We start from the raw sequence: 23,146 nt of genomic DNA on the forward strand, positions 1-23,146 counted from the left end.
ACATTAACCCAAAAAAGCATGTATTTCCAGACAGGATGCCTGTGCTGACAGCATCGATCCCCGGCTACCATTAAAACATTTGCTCTGCCTGACAGACTTTCCTCTTTTGGACTTTACATGCAGTAGAATGAATCAAAGGTGCCTGTTAAAATGTCATCTCGAGCAGCTTCTGTACCTGTCCAGAAACTATCCACGGCTCAGAGAAAACTGTACTTTTTATCACTTTCTACTGCACCAGTCTCCTGTTCAAAGTCTTTCACTCATGAAGTGCAATTCAATTTTGATCAAAATACACTCTCAGAGAGGAAGTGATTAAAATGAGTCTTCATACTCACGGAATTGAGATTTTGAACACCCTCTAGCTGCAATTCTTCAGCCAGAACTTTGATTTTGAAGAAAGTGCTTTTCTGACAAGCAGAATAGCAGTGACAAGGCGTGCAAGACGTTTTAAGGTGCCTTCTACGTGTCGGTGTGGTTGGAGGAATGTGGCTAGGTGCACAATACACTGTAAACATACACCGTATGTTAAGTGACTGTAACCAATATCAATCATGTCGGTATAAGTGTGTTGTGCACATGTTTGCAGGGCTGTAAGCAGCAGGGCATTGCGTTCTGAGCTCTCCTGCTCCTTTCTGTCAGGTGGCTGCAGGTCATGTCAATTTTTTTTTCTTCGTTTATTTTTTTCTGACACACACATTGACACTTCCACACACACATGAAACACAGATCCTCACGAAGATAACAATCACCATTCTGTCAGTGACAGCAGGGGAAAAAAAAGTTAGACATGAACTATAGGCAGAAGTAAATGTGGCAGTTTTCACCTAAAACACGAACATCCGTGTTTCTGGGAGTTCGGTAAAGACAGGAATGTGCTGTGACTGAATCTAAAGGCGTGATAAAACAACACACACTAAAAAGGGGGGAGTGGGGGAGGGGGTGAGAGGAGGTGGAGGGGGGTGAGTAGAAATGACTGAAATGATGAAACAAGCAAAGCTGCTTTACAGGAAAAAAAGAATGCTGTCTATTTTGGGTCTCAGTATACAAAAGGAAGTGCTGCTAAGTTGACTCAAACAAATAAATTTGCTTTTGATAAAACCACAGCAACAACTTTTGCATTCTATACCAAACCCACTTTATTTCCTGCAGCTTTATCTTCATGACTTGCCACATTTGTGAGAATCCTCTCACTAAATTGTCGAGCACAAACAACTGACAGTTTTAAAATGGTGCAGCGTTGACAGCTTAAGATGTAATTTTATTTGAAAAGTGGCAGGTTAAAGGAAAGCCTCAGAAGTGACAACGGGGCGCTCGCCTGTTTGCACCGTAACCAGCTGCCCGTTTTACATTTCTGCAACATTAATATTCCACTTATTATTATTTTAAAGTGAAAACGGATACTCTGTTGAAGTGCAAATCTGATGAATTACGGGAGCAGATTGCTGCTATTAATTATTAAAACCTATTTTATAAATATTCAGGTCTGTCATGCATCTAATAATGAACGCTTTAGAGGAGGTTACTTCCTGTGCGCATCCTAATGTGTCAGAAATATCACTTTTAATCACACTCATGTCACTAAGCGTGCTGAGTTTGAATCTGCTGAAAATTTTTTCTTTCTTTTTTTTTTTTTTTTGCCAAATCAAGGAAACTCAGAGGGTTGACTACTGCGCTCATCACAGCTTTTCAGTTCCTGCTGTTTCGCACATAAACTCCTCTGCCCCGTCTAAAGACACGGCGAACACCTCGCAGTTCCCTGCTGCCATTCTTACTTTGGTAATTTGAATGGAGAATAATGCATCGGCAGCACTCTACCTTCTGGACACACCTAGTCCCAGCGCTACTGCTGCCATATGCTGCATTGATACATATTCATAACACTTTCTCCTGTGTTGTGTGTTCAGCCTTAAATGACTGTCTCACAACTTCAAATGGAAAGGAGGAAAAAGAAAAGAAAAAAAAACAAAGAAAGTTTGATTCCTCTACTTGTCTTTCTTCTTTTTTTCACTTTTGGGCATAAAAAAACTAGTTAGGGAGGATTAAGAAGAGGGTGCAGAGTTTCAGAACTGCGCCGAAGATGTTTTGTGAGGCTGTCGAAAAGAGTCGGATAAACTGTCAAGCTGATGGTTTCCTGGTAGAACATGAGTCAACGATACTGTGCCACAACCTCCATACATCCCAACTGTATTTACATTTGCTGCATGCACGCAACACTAGAGACACACATAGACACATACTGTGGAGCACTGAGATTAGCGCTGTCAGAGCTACAGCGATACCCCGTCATTATCTGCACACGGGGCCTCCTTCATGCGCTTGCTTGCCTCACTGTCCTCTTCTCTGCTTCTCGGTGGAGGTAGTAATTACTAAAGCTAACATTTCTTTCTCTCTGTGCCTCCAACTACCCTCCGCTTCCACATCATTTCTCTCTCTTTATGCTCTTCTCTCAAGTGTCTTGCCAGCTTTTTGCCAATTGGTGACACAGCTGAAGGAATGCCAGTGTTGATGGCAGCAGCAGTGCGACTCCCTCTGTTCTGAGAATATTTGGTGCCAAACCGACGTGCAATAAATGCGCAGTGTGGTACCCAAGATCCAGATCAGTCATCTGGGTCAAACACTCATTGTGATACAGCAACAGAGAACTGCTCTGCAGTATCTGTTCGACTAAACATTGTTGGTGTAACAAGCTGGGATCAGAGAGACGTTCCCTCTTTCATGGCATTTTTCATTATCAACAATGCTCTTACTCTTTAGCTTTCTTCTTCTTCTCCCACTGGAACCATGGCTTTATCAAAGGTGATGGCTTGCTCAGGCGCATTTTCTGAAACGTCTTCTTCAGCCAGCCATTTCCCAAGCTGCTCTCGGGTAAACGTCACTCATAAAAACTGGGGGAGATTTGATGGCGAGATCAAAAAGAAAGGAAGGACAGCAAGGAGAACAAGGAGATCGGGGGGAAAAGAGGGATAATACCCTCCTCCCCCATCTGACACCAGCGAGTACTCAGGGTAATTCCTCCAAGCAGGGCCTGTGTTTTCAGATGCAAAGACAACAAAACGCAGGGTGCTGCTATGAGGCATCAAAATGGGCGATTTTGACTTCAGAGGGTCTTCAGATGCTTGAGGAGTTGTCAGTGTCGGGCCAGTGGGACTGAACAGAGAGAACAGAAGGTACCAGCAGGCTGTTAACAACCAATACGGGAACCACGCCAGAAAGGCCGTCTCCTCCCAAAATGCCAGTCGGCACCAGATCACTAAACTGCCTCCACCATACTGTAATGTCCCATCTGAGCACTTTCATCTGCTGGCAGGTACACTGCTCTATCAGCTCAGAGTGACTTATTTACTGTACCTTTGAGAAGCACACAAAAAAAGTTTTTTTTTTTAAATTCCATATGGAGGTGCCAGAAAGGTAGGAGGAAAATTAACAAACTTCACACAATCCCCCTTTTTAGGAGACCGGGACTTCAACAGGTGCCTTGAAAGAAGCTATTTTATCCTCTTTGCAAAAGATTTCCATCAGCAAATCAAAGACTTGCTTCAATCTTTGGAGACCTGAGCTGTGTTGTGACACGCTGAGAGGGATGTCCGCATTTTCTCCTGTGTTGTTCTCGCTCATTCTTGGAGCATTAGACTCACTCTAAATAGCCCCAAGCAGATTAGGCTGGCTCATATTCAAATGCACATTTCTTCTAAAACCTATTCCACGAGTGGGCCGAGGAGATCAGCGCAGGAGGCTGGTGAGACGGTAGTCAGAGAAGATTCTGTCATGTATAAATCAGCACAGGGGAGGAAAGGAGACCGAGAGAGTGAGGGAGAGAGACTGAGGTAAAAGACAAACAAGTGTTGGCTCTGCTATATGAGTTTAGTTAGCTAGAGAGTTAGTGCATGAGTTATGGCTAGCGAAGGGCTGAGGGACGCTGTATTTATGGGAGGACTGAGTGAGTGTTAAATCCCTGGTAAGAAATAAAGTTGTCCCTGTGCGAACAGGGGAAACATTTCACTCAGTCTAAGAGGTGCCTTGAAAAAAAATGAAAGCCATCCCTCTTCCAGAGGAAGCATGCTTCAATATTCTTTAAAATTGCTTTATTTCTTAAAAATGCCATAGATCACCTCCAAGTGGACTGAATGTTATATTTGAATAGAGAGAGGATTCTCTCTCTCCGCATAATATCGAGTGATTTCACAAGCCAAGGAGAGGGAAAGAATCTGATTCTTCTAAAATTGCATGCAGATTTTCTGAGGGATCTTTGGCTAAGAGGCTGTGCCAAAACACACAGTGCACTTGTTGCAGTGCAAGGGTTCATCCAAGAAAAGTTTTCCATTGTGGTTTACCCAGGAAAAAGTTTAGGTTTTTTTTCTCAGTTTAAATATCTGAATTAAGCTACCTAAATGAATCTTTCAATAATCACTTATAGATTCTGCCAAGTCTCCAGATGCACTTTTTAATTTCTTTGCATTTTTTTTCTTGCAAAAACTTTCCGTGTTTAAACAAAGGAGGGCTCATAGCCAACGGAAAAGGAAAAGCTTAACACTGCACATTGTGCACATCCAACTGTAACTCCGACCTCTGTCCAAACCCCTGCAGTAGTAATAACAATTATTACTTAAAAAGGCAATATTTTTGCATTAACTTAAAAGGCTATATCTTTTTCTTCCCCTCAAGCCTGTGCGGCCTCACTTACCCTAAGTATCTTCATAAATCACCCGTTACTGTTAACATGTACTCCACAACTCAGTCATCAATCTCCTACCAGGTCAGAGTGAAAACAGAGGGGGAAATGTCTGCTTAGTAAAATGTCTCTCTCGTGAATGCTGCTACCACCACCCACTACTCAAAGCCTGAAATGCACACACACAAATATACACTGTGTGTGTGTGTGTGTGTGTGTGTGTGTGTGTGTGTGTGTGTGTGTGTGTGTGTGTGTGTGTGTGTGTGTGTGTGCGTAGACCAGTAGCATACAGTACACATCAGTGAAATGATAAACACATGCCCGGCACACTGCAACTGAAGCAGTCCTATGGGACGTGGGAGCGGTTGCCAGATCGCCACGGTAACGCAAGCCAAATTCAATTCTGACTTCACCTCTCACTCTGCTGGTTCCATTTGTTCTAAAAACAAATAAACAGCAAGCGAAGAGTTGAAGTCGGCCAACTTCTGCCTCGACGAGGAATCTCAGGCCCAGGCTGAGGCGCTTGTCTGCTCGAGAGGCAGACAACTGTGTGTAAATTTGTGTTTATGTTCACAGACACAGTATTTATTTAACCAAAAGGAGAAAATCTAATTGCACACAAAGAGGATAATTCCTCTCAGAAACGTGACTACATGAGGGGGGGAAAAAGACTCTTTAGCCTTTCTTCAACAGACACTGTTTACATCAGCAGAGTGGAAAATCCCTCCAATGACAAACCTCTCCATCAGAACATCTGTATCTACACAGCCAGAACAGTCTCAACCAACACCGCAAATTACCTCACGACAGATCTGAAGACATCTGCAATTGGCGTCAGATCTGGGGGATTTAGGTGCTTTTAAATAATTCCCATATTTAGTCTTGAGAGGTGCGTGAGATAATATCAGGTAAAACTACTTTAATAATATATAATATTAGATGTAATAAATTATACATAGGGTTGAGTTTAAAATATCAAGTGTGAAGTAACTAATTAATGATGATATTACATAAATGCACATCAATGTCAAAGGTTAAATAATTCCTGCTGAAGTGTGTTTACATGAAGCGTAAAGTAGTTAAAACACCTTAAAACTGTAATGCTGAATATTTGAAAGAGATTGAAACTTTGTTCATAAAGACTAAATGTTACTTTCCTGCACTGAATTTAAAAATACAACAGTGAGATGTAACAAGTGGAAGAGTGTGAAGCAACAAGGCCTAACACAAGTCAAAAGCATAACTTTTGGAGTAGCAACATTTAAAAGTCATACGAACACATTGTTGCCGTTCAGAATGTGTGTTTGACTGCATGTAAAAGTCACACGTGTTGTTTTTTTTGTTTTTTCCTCCAGAAAACAAACATTCCACCTGCTGTTTCCTGACTCTCGCACGCTCACTTTGACACCACCCACTACATCACTACACATGCGTGCCTGACTCATGCCAACTGCAAATAGTAGCAAAGCCGTCCACAACGTAACACTCAACTCCTGAGAGTGTGTGTTTGTATGGGGGGGAGGAGGTGTGTGTGTGTGTGTGTGTATGTGAGAGTCTTACCTGGCAGCAAACCGCCCTCAGCGCTCTGTCTCACCTCTCCCGCCTGCCCTGGAAGAATTCTCTCCACAAAGCAAGGCATTTTCTCCACAACTGCTCTCTGCCAAGGCTCTGCTCCCTCTCTCCCCCTCTCCCTCCCTCTCTCCTTCTCACTCCTTTCCTCTCTCCCACTCTGTCCTCTTCTCTTGCTGTCTATCTCTCCTCCCTCCTTACCCTCCCCCTATCCCTTTTTCACAGATGTCGAAGCTGTGCAAGTTTACCCACTTTACCAGTAGGGGTCCTTCATCGCCCTTCTCCACCCCACAACCACATGGGGGAACAAAACACACACACACAGAGGCCACTTAACGGGCGCCCTCCTGTCACTGCTACAATGAGAGCCTCGCGCACAGTACAGAGACAGAGACAGGTGTGAAGTGGGTGGTGTGCAGCGGGGGCTGGCCCTCGGCCCTTTCCAGCCCCGCTCAGCCCTGTGTGTGCAGCTAGGCTGTGCCCTGGCTCCTGAAGTGTAGTACAGTAGTAGCTCACTCACACACTCACAGGCATATGAGCACACAGATTGACTTACAGTGGGTCCCTCAGAGCCAGCAGCCAGCGAGACAGAGTGTTTGTGGGCACGCACAAGAGCACACACTTTCACTCGTACGCAGCGCAGACACACACAGAACAACTGCTGCTGTTTGCTACTGCCGCTGTTGACAGTGATAACATGTGCTTTGTGCCCTATGCGCGAGTGTGTGTGGCAGTCCACAGTGCACGCACGGATAAATACAAATTCATACACAAAACACACAGCAGATGCCTATCGGCTCTTGCATTTCAGGTTTCTATTCTACAGGGTTTTTTTTGTGTAAAGTGTGCGCTTTTTTTTAAATTTCAAAATAGAAAACTGTGTTCATTGACACTGGCATGTTAGATTTGAAGGCTCCCAGCCAGCGTACAGTGGGGAATTTCTAGTTTCTCTTCTACTTGTGGGGCACTTTTCACATCGTAATATCAAAACTAGATATTTTTTCTGCTGGAGAATGTTAGATCACTGTTTGTCTTTGAATAAGGACAAATTTTCTTATAGAAAGGAACTCAACAAGTATAAATATACTTTGTGTCGTATCGTGTTAACAACTCAATTACATGTGAAAAAAGTTCATCTAAGAGTAAAATGAGTGTTTAAAGGCACAGTAGTGATTGGGATGAGCCCAGTAAGCAAGTGAAAGCACTCAGATTGACACTGCATTAATCTTGATTCTTCCCCCTTTTTTTTTTTTTAAAATCAAATATTAACCAACTTTTACGATGGTTTATACAGTAAGTAAGAACTGCACTGATCAGGATCATGTTAATAAAGTATCACAGCAATAATTATAAGGCAAAATATGTATGTGGACCTTTTTTTTTCCTATTTATTGCTGCCAGAAACAGGATAAGGGTATCTACACTCAAGATGTAATATCCCGGACCTGCTGTTGATATCATTTGAACAGAGGGTGGATCACCTTTATTTGAGTCAAACAACTCCTTCTAATGACACAAAAAAAGTACAAGACTGCAACGCCCAGTCAAACTACCCTTAAAATTCTTGTCAACAAGTAATAAAGAAAATAGGATGTTAAAAGAGCAGGATACGGATGTTGAATAAAGCCACCTGAAAGCTTATTCACAGAAATTCACGATAAGCTGATGAGGGAAATACAGTTGTGCTTTGGTTGACTCTTATCAATGTTTGCATCAGTGGCAAATCTCCCCTGACAGTGATACTGAAATCAAATGCAGGTTTTTAGGCAGAAGAAAAACGTCATTTAAATTTACAGGAAATAAGAGCGATGCACTCGATCATTATTCCCTTGTTGTGCTAACTAGAACGCAGCCCCTGTTTTAATGTTGGAGGAGCAGCAGCACAAGGACAAGTAAAACATACCTTAAATAGACTACAAATGAAGTCACTTAACACCCACTCATTCCCTCGCCACCCCATGCTCTGTCTGTCTTCAACAGAGAAAGCCTGTGTTTGACTATCTCCCGCTCTGGTTCATAGTTGTCTTTTGCTTTTTAAACAGGCACCTCGCCTGTCACAGTGCTGGAACGGGCGCATTCCCCTTAAATGGCTTCTTTTGACAAGTGATCTGTAAATACAGCCGGATCTGCAACTTCCCACTTTCTCTCTCTGCTTGACTTTCTCCCTTTTTGTCTTTGCTTTCTTTCCTTCTGCCCAAACTCCTACCAGACCCACACACACACTTAACGTGAAGGTCCAATGACCCCTCCTCCCCACCAGCACACACAAACACACACATACACATACACATATACACAGACACATTTACCCCCACATCCCCCTCCCAACTTCCCCAACTCCATTCCCCCTGCCTCTATAAAAACACAAATATGCCATAACTCAGGCAGTGCTGCCACATAGCCTCCATCTTGCCCTGTACCGGGGAGGGGGAGGCCTCTCAGGAAGGTCACCAACAAATGGTTTTCCGATTCACTGCCCCTGAAATAATTTTGTGTATTAAAACCTGAATCTGCACTTTCTGGCCTGAAAGCTTTTCTAATTATTCCAGTGTCCTTGGGACAGACACAGATCCTTCACACGCCGGGAGAAACAAGCTATAGAGCAACCACTACAGCCACAAACACCCCCCACCCCCATCCTCCTTCCTCCCTCCCTGCCTCCCTCTTTCTATCCCTCCATCTCCCCACCTCCTCTCTCCTCTCCTCTGCTCTCCTCTCCTCTTTACAGCCACCCCTCCGCCCCCCCACCCCTTCCCCGATCTGTTTTCAAAGCGTGTCTGTCCTTTATTAAATTGTTTTCTTTTCCACATTATCAGTTGCCATGGAGACCTCATCTCTCGGATTATTTGAATTTCATTATATCTATTGATTTGGGAGCATTTCATCTTTTTTATTGTTTTTCTGTCAATTTTCGAAACGAATAACCATCTAATTTGCGTCAGCGCTGATTACGTTCGTCCCTCAATAGAGGTCGGCAGCTGCGCCGGGGAAACAAATCAATGGAAAAACATCATAAAACTCGAAAGTACAATCAACCAGGATATGGGTGACATTCCGTGGTTGCTGAAACGAAGTCATCAAAAAATATATACTTTTTTTCCCCTTTTTTTTCCCCCCTGTGTCTCTGCATGTGTGGGGGTGTAGTGAGGAGGACACATATGTGTCTGGATAGATATATGACTATATTTCAGCAGATAATATACTAAGGTTGATTTCCATACTGATAACAGCCCCTCCCTGCCTGACTAAAACAAAAAAATGCTTACTGTATCTAAATAATTTATGCAATTTTAGCATTTCTATATAAATTTTTTAATAAGCTGCTTGGAGCAAAGTGGCCATTAACAAAACACACAGCTGTCCAATGGGCAAAGCCCAGCAGATCAATTGCACTTTTTTATGACATGATAAAATGCTTTTAAAGCAATTTACACAAATATGGGAAAAATGACTTCATGGGTTTCATTTATTCATAAGGACATGTATTAGGAGGGGGGAAAAAAATCTTACAAAAGCAAGACAGGAGAGATCGTCCTGGTCCTAACTGGAACAGACTTGCTGCCCTCTCCACAAGGACATAAAGTTTCATTACTGATGCACGCAGTCAAAGGCAATTTAGCAAACACAGTGTGCAAAAGAAAACATCAGCATATTGCAAGTGTTCTTGTGTGCTCATATATATATGGGGACCTTGCTTGTTGTTTTCCAATTTCTATTCATTTTTATGTTGTGTGTGTGTGTGTGTGTGTGGGGGGGGGGGGGGGGCTGCCCGATGTCACCCTGACCCAAAGCCAACAAGAGCCAAGGGGATGTAGTCTCAGTTACAGGAGCGTGTGCTTTCTGGCCCAGGAAACCAAGCCGAAGTGTGCAGGACAGCAAGGCCTTGGAAGTGTCCACACACAACTTCAGCTTTACCGTTCTACATAACATGATAACCCTGCTTATTATGTGCACTAACACACACGCATTTGGCACATGAGTCTGGATGGATAGGGGAGGGAGATGGGTGGTGGTGGGATGGTGGCTGGGTGGGGGGCATTCGGAGGCTAATCTTATTTCAAAGCATCCTCTCCATGTGCAGACAATGTGCTCGAGCCACTCCATGAGACGCTGCTGCAGAAGGCCCCATGTTTGCAACACATGTCAACATTTGACAAAGCATCACTTTTCCCTCCAACAATATTCTGCTGCTCAGGCCTCTGAAATGAGGCCGCTAACAAATTAGCTTTTTATGTTTATTTGTGTGTGGGTGTGTCAGAGCAGGGAGAAAAGGAGATCTCATTTTCTAAGGCAGCAGCTCTTAACCTGAGAGGGAAAGAGAAAGAAAAGGCAGAATGTTTTGGAGGCACGATTCTTCTCCTGATTGCCCTAGCTGTCTCAGCTGTGCAAAACATGACCCTCCCCTCCCTCAACCACGACAGAAAACACGGGCGACTGGATAAACACTATTTTATGCACTGACTAGATGAATCGCCAGGCAGTAATTACAGTCCTCCTCTTGCACCAACAAAACTACTGTAAAGACTCTTTCTCTGACACCAAACTGCAGTAGTATGTAGTCCCAAAGTGCAGATGTGTGACATGTTTGTCAATGCCTTCCCCAACAAGAAAGAAATATAAATATTGGACCCAGTAAAAACAATGAAACCGTCTCTCCCGCTTTAAGCGAGGTGTGAATAATCTGGAGCTGAAAGAGGACCCGTGTGGATGGACGGTGTTATCGTGTGCACTCAAACGCTGTCAGAACTGGCTTTGTGGAGAAAGTTGGGTGATTTTTTCTGCTACCCTTGCAGTTCGGGCTTTCCTCTTTTCAACGTAACAAAAACAACAAGCGTGTATCCCAAACTAAACTTTCCCACACAGTAGCCTGGGAGTACTCTGACACCAACGTGTCCGCCGCCGTCAGCTCAGCCCTGCATGACGCGACGTTCGAAACAGATCTGAACTTAAGCAGCTTGATTAGAAAAAGAAATTAATTTAGTACATTTGGCGTTGGCAGCCGCTGAAATAAAAGAAAATAAAGAGCAATTCTCTGTGAAACACAGCTCAGGTGAAGAAAGCAGAGAAGCACAGTCTTTATTTTGCTTTCATCCGGTCAGACCATGAGCCCAAAAAGTGGTGCAGTAAACCATGTTGTCAATGTCCGAGCTCTAAAAAGCACAATTACAGAGGTCCTCGACTGAATAATTTAAAGAGCATAATTATTGACCTCTATCCAAATTCCTCTGAAAGGTACATTAAGATATGGAAAAGCTCTGGAGGTGGAAGTGGAACAGAGGGGAAGAGGGAGTGTGTGTGTGTGTGTGTGTGTGTGTGTGTGTGTCTCCCCAGGCCTCTCTAATGCACTCTCCTGCTGTACTCTAACTTCCTGTGGACCCCTAATGTGCCCACTGCTCGCTGGCCTCATGAAGACTACAGTTAATGAGGCCCCTGTTTCTGAAATAAAGTATCTCTGCAACCATCAACGTGCATTACTATTAACCTCCACCCCCCGCAAAACCATACATGTACAAACACACAGCAACATGACTGCTGTCCCAAACCAGAAAACACACACTCATAGACCACCGAGGTTTATCCACCCTCCCCAATTTTTGGTGCCATAACAGGTTCTGCTAAGGCTGCTAGGCTGGGGCCAGGGTGATGGGGTGGTCGGTAACTCCTCAGAGGGGTATCAGCGAGTGGAGTAGCACATCGCTGCTGGGGTCCCCCCTTGTCAATTAAAAACAGGACACAGAAAGAATAATCAGTTTGTGCAAATTTAAATGAATGTGTGTGACCAAGTGGTACATTTAGGCCGTATGTGTGCATGGGGGGGTTGTTCAGCGCTGGCAGCAAGCTTGGGGGAGGATACGGTGAGATGAAGCCTTGTTAATTAAAGAAAAATATTTGTGTTTGCATACAATCAGTGCTGAAACCTGGAACAATTCAGAGAATTCTGCATGAGAAATAACTTTCTCTTTAAAGTGATTTGAGGTATTTCAAGTCTTCTTTGCATACATGCATTTTTAAAATTTCAATTAAGCTGTACATCTTTTAAGTTAAGATTCAGGATTTGCTCATTTTGACAAGTTTTTAAATAGTTTTTTTTTTTTTTGGTTTCTGCTCAGAGAAAGGAATAAGTATTTTCCATTGGGAAAAGTTGAAAGTAGAAATTCCTTTATCAACAGCAGGGTGCTGCTGTCTCTGCTGTATTTCAACCTGGAAGGATAGAGGGCACTGAAATAATTAGGCGACTTCTGCAACATCCTGAATGCCAAGGACAGGTGGATTAAAGTATTAAAACAATCGCATTTCAGTCTTGAAATAGTCTTGTGCACGACTCAGCACCATGCGCCTCTGTTCGAGTTCAGCTGCCAGCTCCATAACGCCACAGGAGAGGACTAGAAAAAAAAGCCCAATCCCATTAGCTACGTACATCTCAGCAGACCTGCTTGAAACGTGAGCAAATCTAAGTATGATTATCCCCCAAAGCTCTCAAATGATAATACATAATCGAACGGTAGAGAAATTTTCTCCATAATTGCACAGACAATTTGGGTTTCCCCACTTGTGTTAGAATCTACTCCTTTTGTCAGTGAAACAGAAGAGATTGGGTCACTAGAGGACACATTTAACCGCTGTTCTCCGATTAGAGGCTAGAGAACAGCGCTCGTTACAGAAGAGGAAGAAAACTATTTACGACAAAGGTTAAAAGATTATTTCTAATTCCATTCTATTTACAATACACAATAAGGAGAAACAAAATATTTTGTGGAGCTAGATCACTCACACATTTGCATGAGCGATCATGGTAATTAGGGATGTTTAACGCTGGAAATCAGACAGAAAGGGGTTAAAAGGGGTTCTGAATATATAAAAAATATTGTCTGCAAGATTTGTAATATGCACACCGTAACAGTAACATTTTCCTGACTGACAAACTCCGTTAATGAGCTTGTTTTTATCTTGAAAAATGTATCTTATCAGAGAAAGAAGCAGTTTCTGTGGAGATAGCAGATTTGTTTCATCAGCATCAACTGAGCAGCTCTCTAAACTGAAGCATCCTCTTACACAGATTCCTGAGAGGAAAATCAAAGTGGGAAATATAAGTGAAGAAAAACACAGAAATCAACTATAAGAGCTGTTATACTTTTTATTATTATTATTTTGTATGTACAGCATGTCTTTTTTTGAACAACTGACAATAAATAAGATCAGCCCTTTTGAAGAAATCTAAGCCTCTTAGCCCACCTTCCGCCATCTGTGGCCCCAACGTGAGCCCTCTTTCAGATTCACTCTTTTGCTTTGTAAGAAACAAGTGTTATACTGTGACTTAGAGGACCAGAGACAGCCTGATATCACAGCCAGGCTGAATGAAAAAGGAAAAAAAAAAAAAAAGCAGGAAGTTGAAAGAGAGAGAGGAGTCTGCACCCTTCACTCTCCCCCTGTAAAGACTCTTAACCAGGTCTGACAGCTAACAGCTCCATGGCAATTGGGGTCAGTTAAAGGAAAAGTAGCTCAAGTTTTGTTGGTGCTTTGGCTCCATAGATGTTTAGGAGCTACTGCCCACTGCAGCATCAAAGGGGATTATAGGGACAGGGCCATCTGCCATCTGTAGCAGAATAAGCGTGAGCCCTTTTATGTTTCTGCCTGTACGTTTGTGTGAATGTGTGTGTGTGTGTTTGTGACAAAAAGCCTGAGACGGGGTAAATGTACTTTTAACTCAAAGGGCAAATATGTGGGGTGGAGCACACATTGGGATGACAGCTTATTTAAACCTGGACTGGAGGCTTTAGAGGTTAGCATCAGACTGTTCAAGTGTAACCTGAGTGGAGTGTTAGCTCTGATACAACAAGGGGCATTTACAAGACAGTCAGGACTTAAAGCAACATGCTGTTTCTATGTTTAATGGTGACGTGTTGAAAACATACCCTAATGGAAAATGAAGTGCCTTTTGACATTCAGGCAAAACACAGAACTTGTTGTTGTTATGGGTTTATTGGAACGCAGTGCTAAAGCTTGTCCCCCCTTCACCTTTCTAATTTGTTTCGGGGTCTTGTTTGTGGCCTCCACCTGGGAATGTTTTTTGTTCGATAGTCTGCTACCTTTTAGCTGAGCCGCCCAGTGCTTGACCTGCTGCCAACACTTATTTTCAGCACTCTAATTGTCGTTTAATCACATATCAACCTGTCATTTAAAGACCCCCTTTTTTTTCCGAGGGAGATCATTTGCATATGTTGTAAAAACTAACTCCGATCGAAAGCTCCGGTGCCTGTGAAAGCAGTTCTTTCTCTCTCTCTTTTACTCTGGCACCGGTGTAGACACAGCTCATCCGCATTTTCTACAGCATCTCACCTTAACAGACAAAAACACACATAGGCAGCCGCCATACCTGATATTCTCGATTGAGGTGGTTTTATCACATTTGTTAACAGTGTGTGGTGACACGTAACGTGTTACAATAGGGACAGCGACGAGAGCGATTCGGGGAGCATGTTCTTGTGCGAGCCAAAGCGAAGGTGACAGTGAATGTATAGTGTTATGGAGGAGTCAATTAGAGTTAATAATGTATCACTCTTCTAAATGTTGCATTCATTTGTTCACACTTAGATAAAGCTACGGCAAAATAGGTTGTGCCAGGTTTGCCTAGCAGACTACACTACATTTACATTATCACCCTTATACATCGAGGAGCCATGTTCCGCTTGACTGGTGGTGGCAAAGTGGAGCGGGGGTGTGAGAATCATGCTTTTCGGGCCCAAGGAATGCCAGTCCTCAGGAGATCTCCCACTCTAATTACAGTGCAGGAGAAAGACAGCTCTTTGTTCTACCTTTTATAACATTAATTGATAAACCAGAGCTTGGGAGGAGCCATCTTATAGTGGTGGGGGGGGGGAGGGGGGGGGGGGGGGGGGATCCTTTTGGGCAGATGAAGGTGGGTGAGAGGCTTTTGGAGCTGAGGCCCTATTTCTTTTTTTTTTTTATAGGACTCCTAATCCCATTTGGGAGCGTAATGGTGGTGCAGACGTGGCACTCACACTTTCCCAAAGGGGTCGCAGAGGCAGGGACAAACTATGGTGTGGTGGGTGAGAGTCCCCGAAGCATTGTCTGGGCCCATGCCTTAATTAACTGTCTCTTCAGGGGGCATGGAGGGCCGCACTGAGAACCTGTGTCACCAACGAGCACTGACAACCTCTAAGAAGAAGTGGCATCTCACTCATCGTGGGATCATGGGAAATTATATGAAATTTTAATATAAACCCCATTCAGCCCAAAGCTATATAAACATCACAGGACATTAAGAATATTATTTTATAAATCATTACTGCTTTTTGCAAAAACTGGAAATTTTTAAGTATCCAGGAGAAACATTTTTAAACACCAGTATTTAAGGAAAGATACTCTCAAACACAAACAGATTTAAACATAAGATATGGTTATTTTCTAAACTAAAAGATCAATAAGTTCCATTTCTACTTGTGCAGGATTGGGCAATCTTATTTGTCAGCAGTTAAGTAGCTGTAACAGGCTTTGCCATGGCTGTAATCTGTTTCTGCTCGTTTAGCCTACCTGCAGTCAACAGAGGCTGAGAAGTGCTGGAACAGTGGCCAAATGGAGTCTGAATATGTTAGAGAGGCAATTAAGCATGTTGGTGTGTGTGTGCACGCACACAACGTCAGAGGTGCTAAGCCAGGCCAAACATGCCTCATTGAAATGTCCATCTTAAAGCCACCCAAGTTCCTCTCCTCTCCCCCTCCCTCCGACAACCAAGATGCTTCAAGACTGTCAAAAGCATTTTCCACAAAGCTGAGAAGAGGCCATGGCAAAAAAAAAAAAAAAAAAAGAAAAAAAAAAAAGGACCTGCCACTGTCACATGCATGCTCGCGCGTGCACACACACTCGCGAGGCTGTCAGGTAAATTAGATCTGAAAGCTGACAATTTCTGACCATATTTCCTTGATTATTTCAAACAAATGCACACCAGCCGCTCTAAGGAGATTAAAGTGACATAAAAGTCCCGAGTGGGAGGAGGGAGGGCAGAGAATCCAGGTCACCCCCATTTGTCCCCCTGCCTGACAGCAGCTATATCGCTATCCAATCCAATAAAAGTCCCCCCCTCCTTTTGCTTTAATTAATTTTACAGCTAGCTTGCTTAATTACTTTCAATCAAAATCCTCTTGCCATCACAAAATTAGAAATGGTTCAACTCCATTAGTCTAAATTCTTCATTTACATACACAAAGACTGTCAGCTCTTGCTAAGCAAACGGCCTCCTGCTTGATGAGATTGTTTTTTCCACACTCTATCACTCTCTCAGTTACACACATGCAAGCGACTGTGGTGTTAATTTTTTTGAAAGGAGAAAAGTAGCATTAAATTATTTGAGCCCCTTAGTTAAGACATTCTCTGCCTAATCAGAGTTCAGGTAAGCCGTGGTGCACATCAACCAAGGCTCCTCTACACCTTGTGAAATTGATTACATCCACGATGCTGCATCAAACAAACTCCTTAAACAATGCAGTTTACAATGTATGCAGCGCATTTGGGATAAACAGAATTACTGATGCCTCTGCCTCGTAAATTAAACAAACCACGTCCTCAGCTTCCCGGGTTCCTCTTAGTTCCTGAAAAATCTGGCTCCTCTGCAGCAGGGTGTCGCTAGTTTTGACTTGACCGTGGAAACTAGTGATGCAATACAGCTATTCGGCTGCTGGACAAAGCAACTGGATTTTTCAGTGTGATGAGAGCCCATGCCCTGCCGCCCAATCACTTCAACTTGGCACGCAGGCATCCTCTCCATCACGCACACACTGCCTAAGGCCTGCACATCATCAAGAATTAAGGACATGCAGATAGGGTTGGAGCACTGACCAAAGTGAAAAGCCAAGCACAGAAGCATATAACCGCATGTGGATGCGTACACACATACACCTCACACACACAACAAGCACTATAATTACTGTAAGTCCAGAGATGAGGACAATAAACTGGTGTAATGCACTCAGTGCTGAAGCACCACAAAATATATCAACACTAAACCTACGTGGTCATCAGTAATACTTTCCTGTTACTTTTATTTTCCCTATTCATGTGTGTGATGTTCAGTAGGCCTAATGCAAAAACACACATCAGTCTAATGTTAGATGATCTCAAAAGTGGACTTAAGATATAATCCCAAACAGTAACACAGGTTTGTCACAAAAAAAAAAGAAAAAAAAAGTGTGCATGTGTTTTGTGGGGATCCATTGCTGGTCAGCTGGCTGTGTACAATGCAGGTCTGACCTGGCCCCATTCCTCCATGTCTCCGACCACTGGTTTCCCTTGGCCTCCTTAACCAGTCCCCATTAACACTCTTAATTATCCGAATCCATCATTCTTGGGGTAAATGAAGACTGCCTCTTTAATTCAATTTAATAGGATCATTTTCCAACTCACGTTCACTTTAGCCCCAGCTGCCCGCCCACTAGTCCCCCACTGTGTCTCCCCCCACTGTATCTGTGACTCCTTTGGCTCTATCGTCTCTGGTCTGGCTCTTTCTCATTTGTGGAGGGGGGGGTGGTGGGGGGTGTGGTGGTGAGGGGCTGAGGCTTGATGGCAGTGATGGGCTGACACGCTGTTGATCTCCCATGTCTTGTCTTGGCTCGGCTGGTGGCAAGCAGCAGTTCTGGGCTCCCAGTCTGCTGTGCACACTTCCTGCCTGCCGCACACAAACATTGAAACACACACACACACACACACACACACACACACACATACATGGGCTCACAGTACCAGCCATGTTCACCGGGGCTTAGCTAATCCTGTCACATCAGGCCACGTTGGCTGAGTTGAGGTCTTTCGCAGCAACACCCCTCGACACACACACACACACACAGAGCACTACTACCCCTACACTCCCTCACTTACTCCTCTTACTCACTTTCGCTGTCTGTCTTACCTTTCTTCATTTCACAAAGTCATGGGGGTGGCCGACTACCACATGTGACTGGTGAGGTGGGACAGCTGACATATCCGTGTGTGTCCCAGCAGAATTTGCACTGCTTATATTCTGGCTAATGTACACACAAGTAAATATCATCCCATAGAATTAGTAAAGAAATAAAAATAAGAAGATGTTGCACTGGACCATTGCACTCATAGGAGAAAGAGGTTTAATGTGGACTTTTTTAATGACTGTAATGTCATGAAAAAATGTGTTTATAAAATACACAGGTGTCATTTTGTTTCTTCTTGTCTGTGCTGCTATGGTGACGTCAGTATCAAAATATATTTTCCATGCAGCATTGCCAAGCTGGTAATGCTTTTGAATCTGGCTTTCTACCTGTAAAAGTACAGCTAAATCAAAAATCAAACTAAACTGAGTTTTACAGCTTTCCCAGCTTGTTTCTCAAAACCTTGAATGAATAGAATGTGGGGGCTAAAATCAGAAGAATCAATTACACAAACACAATGAAATAAGTGATCAAAATTATGAACCAGAAACGACTGCTCAGAGCTGTGTCACAATTTTTGGCAATTTAATTCTCATAAGAATTTGTGCATTATTAGCTCCTCTTATCCAATTATTCAGTGTGAGGGTAAACTTGCCCCCCATTTCCACAGTATACTCTCCAATCCCCCAGGACTAAATCCACTCAAAACCACATACACATACACACAGTGCTCCCTTTCTAATTTTCCCAGACTGTCATTTGAAGGACTCTGGGAGAGTTTCAAATGATTTTAGCCATGATTTAATTTGGTTTGTTAAAGGGTGATGTCAGCACAATGGGAGACGAGCCTCTAAATCCACTACATTCACCCAAAATGCCTAGATGAGATAATCATTGGTGACGTCTACGAAAACACTTATTATATTTGCCCATCGCGTGGCTGAAGCTGTTAAACCTCATCAGTGTTATTCCCTGCTTTTTTTTTTTCTCTGGGAAAGAGAAAAGAAAAGAGCTCAACTTATGGTCAAAACTGTCACCCCCTTTTAAAGAGACAGAGCAACACTGTTGTGGCTGTGGAATAAGTTCATAAAGGCAAAAGATCATGTGTGGGGTCAAAATTAGTATTACTCACTACTAATATATTTGCAGCCAATACTAATGAAATAAAACTTGCATAAGTTTTGAAATGATTTTCACAGAGATCAGCAGAGACAAGGATCTGAAAGAGTATAGTATGTACTGTAGTATAAATTTCAAACTAAATGCAAAAGTGTCCAAGAGCAATGCTTGTCCCTTAACCTGTGTGCATGATTGGAAAGGGCTTTGTGTTGACAAGGTAGAAGAGGAGATAAGAAATGGATCAACGTGAGCCTTTCTCATAGCTTAATTTATTTTAAATCCTAGCCCTATTTGCACACAGCACACCGACAGGCCTTGTCAGCTCCAACTAGCATTGAGATATTTAAAAGCATTAATGCCGCACAGCAGCAGCCTGAATGTGTTTGACACAAGCTGTTGCTGCATGAAACAAAACCAGACCTGTGACTGCCACAGCTTCTGCTAACGAACACAACACGGCTGCAAAACCGGTATCAGGCACGTTAACTAGATTTTTCTAAATGTGAGGATATATTAAAAACGACACTGCGCCACAGAAGAACAAGAAGACTGCGTTTCTAATCTGTAAATTTAGTATATCTTTAGTACAGGAGTTAACCCCTCAGAGGCAGGGGTCAGCATATGAAACACACAGGTTATCTGCCTCCCGACAGGATATCCTCATGGATCAGCAGCAGAGGCCATGTTGACCCGCCCTGTTATTAAAGAGGCTAATCTGTTCAACATGTCAATGTTAGCACTTTTAGCTGCGATTAATAAAAGTAGACCCCAAGAGTGCTGTGTGTGCTTTTTCAGTGCCCCAGGTTGTTTTCATTTGGTTTGTATTTTCAGTGGTTTTTGCTGTTTGGTAATTCAACAGTCCTTTCTCCTCTTATTAGCATAAACAGTGTTAATTATTAACTTTGTTAAAAGAATAATTATCATCCATAAATCCTCTGTAGTAGCTTTGTGTGTTTTTCCCCTTCCTGCCACGGGCAAAGACTCAGTGTGTCATTGCAGGAATCATTAAAGCAAATGTAACTTTATATATTATAGATATGGAACAACGCGCATGTGATGCCTGATTCGGAGGCTGTTTAAGTGATGCTTAAAATGTATGGCCCAGTGGCTTTCACAGGCTGATAGTAATAGAGCTGCTCTCTAACGGACTTGCTTTCTAAGTGCCTGGTGCTGTGTCTTAATTTGTAATCTAGTCAAACCAATTGTCCGCTAGCTAAAAAGGTCACAGAGACAATAGACTACACAACCTCCCACAATGTTGAAAAAAAAAAGCCAGGGTGTCTTTTGTAGCTTTTTAACCAAAGATGTAATTAAGACACCTTCATTTTTAGGGGTGAGAAGGGCACCAACAGGCGTCTGCTGCAAACACAAAGAGGAACTCCACATAACTAGAAAACAGAACAACAGAATTCGGTTAGAGGTGAAATTTTCATGGCTGCGCTGCAAAGTGTCACCTTTGAGGATAAATTTACCTGCTCCTGTAGTGAGCTTGTGACTACAGAAAGCTTGTTGGGAGAAACTGAGTGATGCAAAGCAACGCAGGAGAGGCAGAGGGGGGACTTAAAGGACGTGATTTATCTGGGCTTGATTGCGTGTTAATCGAGGTTACGTGTATTAAGTGGAATCTAATTGGAACAGACACTGGCAGTCTGACAGATCGACATGATGCAGATGGATTGAGTGGGGGGTGGTGGTTGGGTGGGTGGGTGTAGGGGGACAGGCAAAGGAAGAGGTAATAGAAAAGAAAAGCGCGGAGCGGTCGAGATGAGAGGGAACAGCAGAAACTAACATTCTGTTTCTTTCCACGGTCAAACAAAAAGAAGTTTAATGATAAAAATGTTAAATGGAAAACTGCTGTGAAGGCAGTCGAACCACAAGAAAGAAAAACTCTTCCGTTGGTGTCGTTTCACGTGCATCTGATGATTGGCGGCTGATGAAACGTGGAGAGGAGGACACACACGAGTGAGATTTTGAGTGACACGACACAATGCTGGAGTTGCCCTCCCCCCCGACAGTTGCCACAAACATTCATTTCTGCTTTATTGGAAATGAGAGGGGGAAAAAAAAATACCCCTCCGAAAAAACACGAGGTAAAGAGGTCGAGTGACAGCTGCTGGAAAATTTCTCACCTCGAAGAGGAGGCAAGCAACTGTTCCACCGATCTTTCGAACTGTTCCACTTGGTCTTTCTGCCTGTCCTGACAGGCGACAACTGTTTCAAAAGCCTTCTCCCCAAATCTGAGGTATTTAGCTGTGGGCTGAATGAAGCTTTCATATGTTACCAGAGTAACAGATCATAAAAGAGGACCACCTGTTAAGGTCAAGCAACTGCAAACTCATAACTGATATCCCAGACACTATGAGGACAAATAAAGAGAAGTTTGCTTGTGGAAAAGGTCCAGTTTTGAAGCTGAGACTTCAGTGCTGCATAGACATAATTTCTGCCTGGCCATTTGTTTGAACTGGTCAGTGCATCTATAATTGGTAACAGAGGGATACAAAGTGTGAGTGACATGAATGGCCTCAAAGCAGCAAATAGGCCAGGAGCAAAATCTACTGTCTTGGTGCCATTTTCTAAATCAGGCTTAGACATAGAACATATCTCAACAAAACAGCCACTTCTATTGTTATGTAGCCCAAATAGTTCATTCATGTTCAAAACAAGTCAAATTTGAAAGAAATCTATGCAAAGAGCTGAGCAATGAAGTAAAGAGAAACCGAGAAAAAAGGAAAAGAAATAAAAAAGAAGAAAATAACTATTGTATGTGCATAATTTAAGGGTGGTTTGCAGGACTCTACAGCACTCGAAACTTCACTCATCAACACAAAATGCCTAAATTGTTCCCGACATGATCCCGTCATAGCACGGAGACAGGGGAGTTGCTTCGGTGATCCGTTGATTTGATCCATTGTGACTGTTACACTAATGGCATTAATAAGGGCAAAATTACTATTTTGAAACTGAATTTTCATCCTCTTCATTTGGCTAATCTTGTTGCCTTTCTCTTCCAACATAAAAGTCCACCCTGAGTGTGCGTGGATGAGCGTTTTATGCCCCCACCATTTAAAAACTATCAGGTCGTCTCACTTTTCCAGGCTCGGTGTACGATGTCAATGTATTGCAACATTCTGCATGGTCAAAAACAGCAAGTTTTCTTGCTATTGTAGTTATTTTTCATTTTCCAGCTTACATATTAAACACATTTTATTCATTCACAAATAGTTATTTATAATAAATATTTAGTTTCTAAATAGCAAAATAAATAAAACTGAGTTGAGAGAATTACAGAAAGAAACCTGTTTCAGATATAATGAGAGAAAGTACATAAAAATAAACGTGTCCTTGAACTGTAGATCTAATTCACTCTAATTTTACTGGATCACCAAAAAGACTGGGTGTACTTGTTTCCTGTATGTTTGTGCTGAACATGAGCATGGTTGAGTGTGTTCAGCCCTCATCAGCCTCTAACATTGAGAGGAATGACACTCTGTGATCAAGGACATGAATTGCTCATTGATTTTTAGGGGCCAGCTTAACTATCCATTCCAATTGATTTTTAGCTTTGCTGGGTGTGCGAGTTATGGCAGTTTTAATGTATCATCTGTATGTGTACTCATCACCCACTGCAAGAGGATTTACAATAGTCTGTGTAAAATGCATATGCAGCACTGTGTGCAAATAAGCAACAGGGACTTTATCCTTTTCTCTCCTTTTTTCTATAATAAATTCCAAGAAGCAAAGGCCATAAACTATGCCAGGTGAACAAAAAAATAACCTTTAACATGTTTTCATATCTCACTCATTATCTCCTTATGAACTTTGTAAGTGATCTATTGCTATCTTTTTTTATCATGGTGCATTCAACGAAAATAAA

At 42.7% G+C, this 23,146-nt stretch overlaps 1 protein-coding gene across 8 annotated transcripts in view; it reads right to left on the bottom strand.

Moving 5' to 3' along the window:
- casz1 (castor zinc finger 1) overlaps positions 1-23,146 on the bottom strand; it is a 175,004-nt gene that overhangs the window by 37,588 nt on the left and 114,270 nt on the right. For 4 of the 8 annotated variants that reach the window (XM_079239672.1, XM_079239666.1, XM_079239671.1 and 1 more), the window contains exon 1: positions 6,230-6,347. The exons of the other annotated variants lie outside the window; for them this stretch is intronic. In XM_079239672.1, coding sequence (XP_079095798.1) covers positions 6,230-6,308 — 79 coding nt within the window. In that variant the 5' untranslated portion in view covers positions 6,309-6,347. Of the gene's footprint in view, positions 1-6,229; positions 6,348-23,146 lie in introns of those variants that run through there. 8 annotated transcript variants of the gene reach the window in all.

Source organism: Telmatherina bonti (genome assembly GCF_933228915.1).
Source record: "Telmatherina bonti genome assembly, chromosome: 4".
NCBI classification, from domain to species: domain Eukaryota; kingdom Metazoa; phylum Chordata; class Actinopteri; order Atheriniformes; family Telmatherinidae; genus Telmatherina; species Telmatherina bonti.